At 37.0% G+C, this 12,958-nt stretch overlaps 1 protein-coding gene across 2 annotated transcripts; it reads left to right on the top strand.

Moving 5' to 3' along the window:
* Positions 1-3,285: 3,285 nt before the first annotated feature.
* LOC116254587 (chaperone protein dnaJ 10) lies at positions 3,286-11,414 on the top strand. 2 transcript variants are annotated; one of them, XM_050076511.1, is made up of 11 exons: positions 3,286-3,541; positions 3,580-3,666; positions 5,411-5,470; positions 6,658-6,740; positions 6,823-6,982; positions 8,643-8,772; positions 10,064-10,222; positions 10,321-10,499; positions 10,602-10,682; positions 10,769-10,909; positions 11,028-11,414. In XM_050076511.1, the coding sequence occupies exons 2-11, from the start codon at positions 3,580-3,582 to the stop codon at positions 11,127-11,129; spliced, it is 1,182 nt and encodes a 393-aa protein (XP_049932468.1). In that variant the 5' UTR covers positions 3,286-3,541; the 3' UTR covers positions 11,130-11,414. The 2 variants fall into 2 exon arrangements, with proteins under 2 accessions (XP_049932468.1, XP_031485926.1); XM_031630066.2 differs by having other exon boundaries at positions 3,287-3,666.
* The last annotated feature ends 1,544 nt before the right edge of the window (positions 11,415-12,958 follow it).

Below are 12,958 nucleotides of genomic sequence, written 5' to 3'. Positions count from 1 at the left end.
CAATAAATCTGTCCTTCAAGATTCTCTTGGCAAAATCAGTGATGCCTTTGAGGAATATCCAACTCAAACCACCCAGACCACCCAGTTGGCGTAGATGGTTGTTGTAGGTTTACTAAAAAATTTTAAAATCAATGACTCAAAACCTTGGGTTGTTTGATAGTCTCCGATTCATTTGAGATCCCCAGATTTGAAAATTATGGATTTAAGATCCGATCTCTCTCATTTGATTTTAAATCGAATTTTTTTTTCAATGCAAAAAAAGTAAAATAATGATATTAAGTATGGATCTTAGGTTTGGCTTAGCATCTTTAGTTTCATGAACAATGAACTTTACCATGAATCCTTTACTATATCATCCACATCTGATCAATGGATTTCTATTATAAAGTAATCAAACGGCCCCTTAAAGAAATTATTTGAAACTAGAAGAACACCATATGTGGTCAATAGTTGGTACGTTTAACAAATCATATATTGCAAGCATGTGCAAGTTTGGAAGAAAAACAGAATTTTAGTACAACATCCACATGTTGCCTGTCTATCTTCAATCTCTTGAATAAAATTCTACGCTGAGTTTTCAAAATGGATGATCGTTTTCTTTTGAAATTACAAAATAGGACTTGTAAGGAAAAGTTGATCATGTTGGCAAACAAAACAATAACTTACAAGAATTTTCTTTATTAGGTTTAGAAACAATGTTTTCATTTACTAACAAGTTTGTATTAGGTCATAACATTCAAAACAAACTGGTTTTGGAAGAGGAAAAAAACGCAACTCATAAATATGTCATATAGACATTTGACGCTCAAAGGGCTTAGGGTAGCTGGTCAGACTAACGACACATTAGTGATACATATTTTATCAGTTCAATTCTTATAAGCATTATTTTTCTATACCTTATGAAAAGGTTGCGAAGGTGCATTTATTTTACCCAAAACACCCAAACAACCCTAGATTTAAGAGATATGAAGAGGGGGGAAGGGGACTTATAGGCCCTCTTTTTTGAATGTGGGTTGTAATTTTTTTGTTCAACTGAAAAAGAATAATAAAAACATACTCATATTTAAACATTTTGCATTTACTTGCTTATATTAACAAGGAGTTTGCACTAAGCAAAAAAATGCTGATACTTCTATGATTTCAAAGAAAATAAGATACAATTCTCCAAAAATTTCAGAACAATTCACATTTTTATTTGGGGACCGAATCAATGGGCAAGTACATGCAAGGTAAGAGGCACATGCCAACACACTTTACATATTCGCATAAAGACTAACTTTTTTATTGGCAAACACCAAACTACTTTGGTAAGAAACAAAAACCAGACCCACTAAAAAGTTATTATTAAAGTGCTACTTTTGTAAGCTAACCTTACAGAATTTATTTTAAGAGTGATTTGATGAGAAATATGTATAATTAGTTATTCTTAACTTTAACAATGTTTTTTAATGATAAAACTTGAACGGTAGCGTCAAAACAGTAAATTTTTCACAAAAATAACTTAAACTAAAACATGATTCACACTACATTAGCATTTATGAGCATAATAAAATGTTTATATATTAATTTGAATAGTCTTGTTTTTTTTAGGAGTGAGCATTCCACTGTGAGAGAGACCACTACCTCTTTTCCTTCTGTGCCTATTTTCTCGATTCACAAAACATGTTTTGAGATCTTCTACGCGTTGATAGAACACACACATATATATATATATATATATACACTCAGGGATGACAAAGCATAGGGACCAATTCGATTCTGCGACCCTACGTCTACGTCCGCATGATTCAGCTCGGAGGAAGTCGGTGGACCCCTGCCGGATTATGTTCATACGATGCTGAGACCCACCGGCATTGATCTCTTTTCTTCAACTGGAAGGCTTTTAAGTCCAACTGATCTTTCATCACCCACCAACGCTTCGAGACAGAAGAGATGACTACAATATTTCTTTACTGTTACAGTTAGTGCTGATTGTTTATGGCCGCCATCTGCCTTTTCAGTTGTAAAGCTCTTATCTGCAACTCCGCTGTCGCCGGCCGGCGGGAAAGCGCCGGAGAGAAGAGGACAGCGCGTGGGATAAAGAAGGGGGAAAAAGGAAGGGGAGGAAGGTGGGGTCATCGGTAAAGATCCACCTGACGTTATCAGCCTTATTTGGCGGTCGGACTTTGTCTCCGGTGGCAGACGTCAGTGCACATGGGCCTCGGAACGAAGGCTTTCGAAGTGCGCGTTTCCACCATACCGGAGAAAGCTTGAACGTGGTCTTGGTCGACTACACATGGGATATGATGCGCAGAGTTTTTGCGTTCAAGTGGATGATCACGCGTTTTGTGTTGAGGGTGAAGAAGTAAAAGTTTTGATCTATATAACCTTTTTTTTAATGTTAGATTAATGCCAATTCAGTAAAGTTAAGATCTTTTGATTTTTTATTATGTTATTTGCTTACATTGTTTAGTAAGGGAAAGTTTACTTTCTTTCTTCTCAAGAGAATTATGATTGTCAATGGATCAGATTCAAAACACTTTATACCATATGTGATTTATTGAATGTTCATATATTTGGCTTTGAACGCAGATAAAAAAAGAGTCTATATCATGTTGAAAGTTGAAATTTAAATTTCAAATTAGAATCTAATTAAGAGAAGACTTTTAAACTCATAGTCATAGTCGAATCCTGATCCAACTTTTAAATATACAACTGAATCTGAATCATGTTATTATAAACTAAAAGCCGAATTCATTCTTAATCAGAAGTTCCCATGCACTTTCGCTCATCTTCTTCTCCTTTGAGTGTAAGCCATTGCTCTTCTCGATCCTGCTATTGAGTTGCTGTTGTTCATTGGAAGGAAGTTAAGACCCAATATGATTTTTCTTCATCTTTCCTCTCTCTCTCTCTCAGTCTCTCTCAATTCGATATCAATTCGATATGTACAAAATTTAAGAAGTGGCTATTTTGGCGACTTCAAGGCTCACAAATTTTAACATATCAATTTTAGCAAAAAAATACGATTAAAGGACCACATATAGTAAGTTTTCATTCACTAAATATATATTGAAATATTACGGTTTACATATATACACACACAAAAATGGCGGTTTCAGATGACACTTGGTTACGTTAAATTATGTATTGTATATATATATATATATATAATGTCAAAGTATGTTCGGATTGAAACCTGGATTTGTGTGTATTAAATTATGGGGATCAAAGCAGACGGAGACAATAGGAGACCGACAATAGGAGACCGACGTATAGGAGGGGGTGGTCAGCCGTCAGCCACTTGTTGACTTTGAAATGAAAGCGCGTCTCTGGTAAAGAGGCGGGGCGGCCCCCGCGCTCGATGATCCTTCTCGCCTGAGTCATCTGACTCATCTCCCTTTCCTTTTTCTCTCCCATTTCGGGGTCGATTTTTTATTGCCTTCATCTGGCTGCGGTTCCTCTTCTTTGTTCACCTGCTCCCCAACCGATTTCCTGATCTCTCCTTCCCTGTTCTCTGATTCCATCTGACACAGACATAACTACCGAGAGAGAGAGAGAGAGAGAGAGAGAGAGAGAGAGAGAGAGAGAGAGAGAGAGAGAATGGTGAAGGAAATGGAGTACTACGACGTCTTGGGCATCAGTCCCACAGCCACAGATTCAGAAATTAAGAAGGCTTATTATATCAAGGTAAATTCAACTGCCATCGTCCTCTCTCTTCGGCTTTTTCTCTCTATCTTGGTCTAGGATGATCATCGTATCCGAAGCAAGTGAACATCTGATCCCTGCTTCTGATTTTGGTCTCAGATCCCGTCGTGCGACGTGGATAAAAGTGGATCTGTGTTGCTGGTGTAACGCGTTATGTGGTGGTTATCGTAGCCTTTTCTCGGTAGACGGATGATTCCACTTATCTATCTTTGAGGTTTGGTGACAGTGGTCTTCTCCCCTGCATCATGATTTGCGATTTATGGAACTCCCCACTTGTTCTCTGGTTTGGGTTTTGTGGTTGCCGCCCTCCAGACCTCGGTCCCGAAAAAGGGCTTCTCTAGGGAGGAAATACCCAATTTTCTCCTGTACGTAGTCCGACTCGAATTAGACTGCCCCAGTGGTTTTCATCATTGCCCACATCCAATTCGTGCCAATCAAAGCCAAAAGCCCGTCGTTCTAGCTTCTTGTGAAGCAAACAAACTCTTATTTAGAGAAGAAGAAACTCTACTTATGGCAAGCTCGGGATGAAATCGCCATGCGTGCAAGGGGATGGTAAGATGTCCCCTTTTAGGAAACAGCGGCTATTCTGGGCTTGTTTAAACATGTGGAGTTTGATTGAAGTTAGGTTTAAGCAATATGACAAATCAAGTAAAAAATACACAAGGACTCACTCACGTCTCTTCATGATGGAAACATCCTTCTCGTTTACAGGATGTCAGGAAAATAAAGCAGGAAGATTGTGCCGCTGTTCGTAGGAATGCGGGGTCCCATATTTGTTTGCCCTAGGAAACTGACTGCGCAGCAAAAGTTTTTCCCAAATCTAAGAAACGTCGTTTTTAAGCTATCTGGGTTCTATCACTTTATGGATGATTTCAATTATGTTCTGCCTGACAACTGCTGGACGATAAGGGATTATCGTCTGTTTTTTTCCGTTTCCTCAGCTAGGAAAAAGACACTCTTAATGATGTAGATAGTTGTGGGTGCTCATTATGTCTTATCTTCATTTTCTTCAGGATTATTTGATACTCATATGTAGTGTGATCCTGTGGAGAAGACTTGAATAAGATTGGGGCTAGTTTGGACGTGAGTAGTTCATGTTAGAGTTTAGGAATTAGGATGATGATTTCACAAATTTAACGTTCCTTTTTTTTAATTATTATGAAGATGCAAGCCTTTTTACTATGATCTAATGAACAAAAAAAGTCCGACGAGGCACTCTTTCAGCTTCCGATTTTTGAATGATGGGGTTTATCGGGACAAAAACTCTATGTATGTTTATAGTGCAATGTGTTTGTCTATAAAGGTTAAGGGACCTGAACTAAATGGCTAGTTGGCTTATTTTGATCTAGTTACAAGATTTCAGGTTGCATTGGAAGGCGAGATTTTTAGTTTCTATTGGATTATAATAATGTAATTTCTTTGTTTTTCAATTATGCTGCTCTTTAGCTCGTCTTTATGTGTAGTATAGATTCTTCTGTGCCTTTGAAAACTAAAAATTTTGTATATATATATATATATATATATATGGTCTCTTTGGTTGCTCGTACATAGTCTTATAATGATGTTTTTGCCTCAAGCTTAGCCTCCCTTTTTAGGTCATTAATGAGTGCATAATTCGTATTTGCTTTATTGTTTATCAAGTACCTTTAGGTTTCATGCCAGACGAATGATTGGTATGCATGCACATGAATGTTCATGTATTTTATGCTTCACATATATCTTGCAGGCTAGGCAGGTCCATCCAGACAAAAATCCAAATGATCCTCTTGCAGCACAGAAATTCCAGGCAAGCATTACTGTCTTTGATGAACTGAAATATCAATTTTGATTGGGTTATGCTCATTCTTCCCCTTTGTTTTCATTCATGGGATTGTGCTTGCTTTTGTTGGCTTCACTCTGGGAGTTTGATTTGCTCATAACCGATCATGCTAGGAGTTGGAATTGTGAACGAAATTCCCTCCCTTTGCTCTTTCTTTCCTCTTCCTTTTTATCTTTTTCTCTTCTGTGTATTTCTTACTGCAGCTAAAACTAATGGATAATCGATCTTTTGGGCCTCAATTTTTTATGTTTTAATTTACCAACTGCGGACTGGGTATCCCACCTCTATTGAAGTATCACCTTACTTTTGTCATTTTTTCTGCTTGTTGGAAAAGGATCTTAGGTTGGCCATGTAAGGCCTGAAGGTCTCTTTATGCCTTTCCTTTATTGTCGGAACTGTCTCACAAAATTAAGTGAACTAATCCTTAAGCTTAGCCATGAGAGAGTTGCACTGGTTTTGTGTTGTTAGATTTGATGAAGCAAATAACGTGGGTTCTTGCACTTGCTGTCTTAGTTTCATCTACTTCAGTCCAAAGCATATAAGAGAAGAGAGAGAACTTATGATTCGTGAAGAAACATCAAACAAGTAAGAAGGGTGCAGTTGGTGTGTCAAAGAAGATGAGGAATAGAGAAATCCCTACAGTTACTGTTCATTCATTATAAAGAGAAATATATGACAAAGACAGGATATTCTATTAATAATGTGAATGCCGTTGTACAAACAGCCAAAGACAAAACATATAAAAAAGGATCAATAAGTAGCTCTGTTGCCACCACTAGCTTTCTCTTTCCGAAGTTGGGTTAGACGAGTTCATTTTATAAAAACAGATAAATTAACAAGGTTCTATGCGGGTTGTGTGGCCAAACCTCATCTATGACAGGAACAGCTGGGCTCCTCGAAGATGTATAGTATATTAATTTATATGCCACTAAGCTTATGCTCTTGCTAAATCTGCATGATTTGAGTCTTGTGGGGCTGGTTTCTTTTTATTAGCTGCATGTCTAATCTTTGGGACTAGAGGTTTTCTATGATATTTGTACTCTATCTTGTGAAATGCCGTTTTATCTACAAAGTTGGAAACTCTAGTTCTGGTGATATACTGATGGTATGCATTTCTTTTCATATGATTACTAATCATACTTTTTCTGTTATAGGTTCTGGGAGAGGCTTACCAGGTTCTTAGTGACCCAGCACAACGAGCTGCATATGATGCCTATGGAAAGTCTGGAGTTTCAACGTAAGTTGTTGGATTTACTTATTGATTTTCATGTTAACTGTAGAGAATGGACTTTATTGACGTTCAAACAACCTGTGCACAGAGATGCTATCATTGATCCTGCAGCAATCTTTGCTATGCTGTTTGGGAGTGAGCTTTTTGAAGATTACATAGGACAACTTGCAATGGCTTCCATGGCTTCACTTGATATTTACACAGAAAGTGAACCAGTGGATCCCAAAAAATTGCACGAGAAGATGCGGGTAATTTGCTACCTACCCTTTAAACTGTGGATATTGTGTTGTGCATTCCTGCTGTTGTAATTATGGCCACAGTTACTGTTCTCAGCAAATCTCTGGTGGTACTTTTCAAAAAGTTTTTGGGGAAATATCATTTGCACAAAAAACAAGAAATGCAATGAAAAAGCTAAAAGAAACAGATTAGAACCAATCATTATAATATTTTGAAGTTCATGATATTTTTGCACAAATTCATCTTGAAAATAAATTTTAATATGCTGCAATAGTCATTCCTGAGAATTGGCTGGAGTGGTTTCCCCATAAATAGCTTATATTACAAATATTATCAGTAACTTTTTCCATATTTTGCTAAAATATCATGAAGTACCTGTAGTCCTGTACAATGAAATATTCCTGAAAAGTGAAAACATGTTTTTAACATATTTTATTACCTGAGTAGCTTCAAGGTTTTCCTGTCACAAGTAGCAACACTATTAGCCAACGACAGCCCTGTGGCCCAACAGAAAGGGGTAGGCATTTCCCTCGACCCGTTGTGTTCATGGCAAGCATTATGTGCTCACCTAGCCTTCTATATAAGCCTGTAATGTTTTCTTTCTTTCTTTTTTTTTTTTTTTTTGGGGGGGGGGGGGGGGGGGGCATCCTTGGGCTTGCTGTGTTGTGCTCTCTCTCTCTCTCTTTTTCACACACATACAAGCAAACATGTGCTTATTGGCTATAATTTGTTTGATAATCACTTCGGCTGAGGTTGGAGATTATAAATCATCTTGGTGTAGGTCTTGGGTTGCCTAAACCAGTGTTGTACATATGTTATGATGTGGAGGGATATCATACGATACGTTTTGTAACCATGGGGAAAATTGATGCTATAAACCGCCCTTTCCTCGGGGTATTGATGACTCATTTTTACAATTGGGTTTTAGAAGCCTTCTCCTATCACCTTTAAACATTCTTAGGAGTTGAATCAAGGGGAGCTTTTATCAGTTTAAGAGAGAAGACATCTATTTAAAGGAAGAATTGCATGTGGGGGATAGATTTGCGGTTGAAGAAAGAGAAAGTTTCAATTTGAATGTATAAAGTATGTCACTTTCGCTGTGCATTTCTATTGCTTTGTGAAGATCATTGCAGATTTCTTTTGTTTTGTGAAAATAGTCATAGATTTCTATTGTTTTATGAATATATGGTTTCAGATAATCCTGCATAACAATGTTGAACGGGGGTGAGGAAAATGATCAGTTGAAAATCTTCTGCAAGTAGTGTAATTAGATGATGAAAGATGAATAGATAATCTTTGATTAATTCCATTTGTTATTTGCACTAAACAACTACATTTTGTGATGTATGACTTTAAACATGTTTCTTAATGTGTTATGATATTATGATTATGTTATGTTAAATTGATGAATGTTCATTCCTATAAGGTATAAGACTATATTTATGTGTGACATGTTTTTTATGGAGAACATATTTTTCTTGAACTTTCCTGATTTTTCTTTATTTTCTATTATTTGTTTGGTTTGTTTGACATTAAAAATAAATTTAGGATACATATATGATGTGTTACAATATGGCGTATCTATTTGCCTGACTGATATGGGTTACACTGCACACTTTACAACATTGGTCTAAACCAGCTTTCTATTGACCACCTGGTTTGTTAGTTCAGATTGTGCAGAAAGAGAGAGAAGAAAAGCTTGCACGGGCATTAGTAAATAGGCTCGAACAATATGTAACGGGGGACCATGATGGATTTATTAATTATGCCAAAGATGAAGCTTCAAGGCTCTCACAAGCAGGTTTCTGTTCCTGATTTCTTATCTTTGCTTAAGCATTTAACTAGTTTCTCTTGTTGGTGGATGATCCCTTACTTTGGTGAAGGAGTGCATGTTTGGAATCTGGGTGTATGAAGCATGGATTGTAACGATGAAATGGTTAAACCATGGGTGCTAAAAAGAAGTTGGAGTTGAAAAGTGGTACAACAATTGGAATATGAATGTAGTCCCTTCAAAATTGAGATATATATATAGATGTGTGTGTGTGTGTGTGTGTGTGTACTGTTTTCGCAAGATTGAAAAGACCAAATTTTCTCTTTTTGTTAAAGAGATAGAGAGAGGGATAGAGAAAGAAATTGAAATTAGACAGCTATCTCTATGGCCAAATGGTTATTTGTTTAAAAACCAGGTAAAAGGTGCATTTGCATTGGCCAATGGCCATGGTTTTTGCAAAGGAAGACACCTTTTGTGACCATTTTTAGAGACAAAATAAAAAAAAATACACCTAGCTACAGAGATAGCCAGCTGATTTCAATTTTCCTATATATTTTATATATATATAATTGGTAGGTGCTAGACAGATAAGGAACGATTTCGGCCATTGATCTTTTCCAAATAGGCGGTTGAGAGAAAGGAGAAAAAATGATGAAAATATTTTTGCCATCTAATATGAGTTGATTGCTTTTCTCCTTATTTTTCTCTCAGCCGCTTATCTTGAAAAGATCAAGGGCTGGTATTGTTCTTTAGACAGATCTACATGTCTAACACCTACAGTTTCTCTCTCTCTATATGTGTGTGTGTGCAGTCACTGTGCATGGAGATTTATAGTAATGAATGTTGAATCATAGTTCGTTAATCGTACATTTTTTGTTATATTTAATTAAGCAGATAGCTTTGACATGGTTTATAGAATTTCAAACATAGTCTCAATTAATTAATGAATAAATACTAAACATTTTTGAAAAATAAATCTGAAAACATTGCACGAACACATAACCGTATGATTGGCTTTCTTTCCAGATCGATAGATGGAAATCATTGTTTGCATGAACTGGACCATGTTGAATCAACTTGTATGGTCTGATGGCTGGTTCTTATTTAGATTGTAGATTGAAACTATTGTTTGCATGAAGTGGCCTATGTTAAAACCACTTGTATAGTCTGATCCATTTGAAAAGTTATCAGCAGGTGAGGACTCGCTAGTAACCAATTGAAATGGCACATGTTCTCTATGCTGATCCTGTTGTTCTGTTTCCTTTCCTTCGTGCTTTCTGTTTGTTGTGTTTATTTCAACTAAAACAGCATCTTTGGGCAGCCTATGGAGTTGATATGTTGAACACCATCGGCTACATATATGTAAGACAGGCTGCAAAAGAGCTAGGGAAGAAGGTAAAATATCTTGGGGTGCCATTCATTGCTGAGTGGTTTAGAAATAAAGGCCATTTCATCAAATCTCAAGTGACAGCTGCAACAGGTGAGGATTTTATTTGATTTTATTTAAGTGAATGCTTCATTGCCATGTTCAATAGACAGTGACTTCCATTTTAATTTCCAGTTGCTTCTTCATCTCAGGTGCAATTGCATTGATTCAGTTGCAAGAGGACATGAAGCGTCAGTTAAATGCAGAGGGAAGCTATACAGAAGAAGAGCTCGAAGAATACTTGCAGACACACAAAAAAGTTATGATAGATTCGTTATGGAAGCTCAATGTCGCCGACATAGAAGCGACGCTTGCTCGTGTCTGTCAAATGGTATGTTCTAACTTCTATTTCACTTTTTGTGATCAATGAAGAATTGGGCATGTATTAATTTTGTTGAAATTGAAGGTCGGGGATTCTCTTTTTTGAAAACAGGTACTTCAGGATTCTCTTGTTAAGAAAGAGGATCTCCGAGATCGTGCTAGGGGTTTGAAAGCTCTTGGAAAAGTTTTTCAGGTGACCTTTTTGTTGAATCAGCAGGATGAATTAGTTAAACTAAGGCAAGTTGTTCCATATTAACATTCTTGATGCTTGCTTGCCAGTCTGTAAAATTGGCCAATGGCAAGGAATCTGAACCTTTGTTCAGCCTTGAGCCAAACAATGATGTAAGTTCTCCTGATACATCACCTAAGACTCCATACTCAGAGCATCCACCTTATACAACTGCTTCAGCCTCCTCCCAGGTATGCTTAAAGTCTGTTATATCTTCAGGATCATTTGATTCCGTACTGCTGTTACAGATAACTAGGGGCATCCACTCTTTGGAAAAGTTCATGATAGATTTGGTTATTTTGGTTTCAGAGCTCCTACGTGAGAAGCCCGCATGCTTTTGATTCACAAAATAGCTTTACAAATTTCCCAATACCAACTGCACCCCCTGGTGTAGAAAGGCAGCCATTCTGAACGAGGGAGCGAGGAGTCTTTTTCCCCGCCATTTCTCACTGTACATTTTGCCTTCTTTCTGTGTAAGTTCCCCGGTAGGTTGGGGGATTAGGTTTTAAGAGATTATGTGGTTGGTAGACAGGTATAAATCAATTTCTATGGCTTTGTGGCCCTGCATGTATCTACTTGTTTGTTAACATGAGTGAGGGGAGGAGGGTCTCTGGCTTCATCTGGTGTAACTTCCAATTTCACTTTCTTGTGTGAATTGTATCAGTTGCATGTTTTATAGAAGTCACCATTTCTCTCCCTCTCGAATTTATCGTCTCAGTTTTCCTTTTTCTGTGTACATTCTCCGATGCTTCAATTCAGGCACAGTTTCTGGTGTCGAAAGGTTGACATCTACGGTTAGCTATTTGCAGTTTTTTGGGCTTGGGAATATTGGCATTGGAATCGGATAAAGCTGCATGAAAGACTTTAATTGAGTTGGTAGATCAAACTGCTCATGGGGCTTAAATGAGCCATATGGAGTTCTGCCATTCTTGGTTCTACTGTATCCTATCTGAATTCCTTTGTTGATGTAGTTTTCTCTTCTACTGTTCGATCGTTTACCTGTGTCCTTGGGCATGAGAAGACAAAGATTGAGCATATGGGGAATTGGTTCAGCCGATTCTATTTTGAAACTGGTTTTACCACATTTTTTATTTTTTAACTTTTTTTACTCATTATTTTTATTATCTGCGTCTGTAATGTGACTAAACATCTAACACATCATCAATTTACAACTGTATAATGTTTCTTTAATGTATAGATAACATAAACCTCAACCAAGTCAAGGCAAATTTGAAAGCGGGTCTCTACCAAATGTTGTGTCTAAATTAGCGGGAAAATGTCTTTCTTGGCTAGGATATAACCGGGTCGGGTATGCTTTTGAAAATTTGCATTTCTTGCTTATTGGTATTTTTATTTTAGTACCTTTGGTCTTACTCTTTGCACAACTATTGTTCAACATTTTGAGTTGGCCTCATAAAAAGCCAATTCAAACTCATTAAATGGTATGGATGGGTTGAAATCGAATATAGAACTATGAGTATTACCATGTACTGAGCAACTAATGGAGACCCTAATCAGGTCGCCATTGTCAAGTTCCTTACGATGTTATGGAAAGTTTTCTTTCTTGAAGGGCTCCTTGTTATAAAAAAAATAACGATAGAAATGTTTAAAAAGTTGAATTTTCCAAGCTTAAATTCAATTGGCATTGACTACTTCCAATCTTCATTTTGCTAGCAGGTTTTGAGTCCAAAATCTCTGATTTTCAGCTTGATGAAATACAATCGGAATCAATCCACTAGTGCAGATGAGAGGAAAAAGCTGGATTTGGAATTGAATGTACTAAGAATGCACGAGGAGCCAAGGAGTTATTACGATTGAGGAAGGACTTGGCTAGCAAATGGCTGGTCATGAGTTCAAATCTCCTTGTGGCATCCTAGAAAACAACTTTTGTGAAATTTATTGGGTCGAATGGGTTTTTTTATATTTTAGAGTTTCAATTTGGTGGAATTTCTAAATCTAACCTAAAGTTTTGACCATGATAAAAATACATTTAATTATTTGATGTAGCTAATTTTAGTCAACTGTTAAAGTAATGAAAACCTATCGTTTAAGGGTGTTATTGATCACCAGATCATTAGGCGTCCTTTTAAATAATTCCCCCCTTTTGAGATCCTTCTTCTTCTTCAGGACGTATTCATACAATAATTCAGCCAAAGTGTCATTTTTCGTGCAAGTTGTCTAGTGTGGGCTTTTGCTAGGTTGTCATGGAGGTGGATTTTTCTGATTATTGACTCAAATTT

The sequence above is a fragment of the Nymphaea colorata genome, chromosome 1, assembly GCF_008831285.2.
Source record: "Nymphaea colorata isolate Beijing-Zhang1983 chromosome 1, ASM883128v2, whole genome shotgun sequence".
Classification (NCBI taxonomy): domain Eukaryota; kingdom Viridiplantae; phylum Streptophyta; class Magnoliopsida; order Nymphaeales; family Nymphaeaceae; genus Nymphaea; species Nymphaea colorata.
The sequence above is the reverse complement of the archived record's forward strand: the minus strand, read 5'-3'. Positions and strand labels throughout refer to the sequence as shown.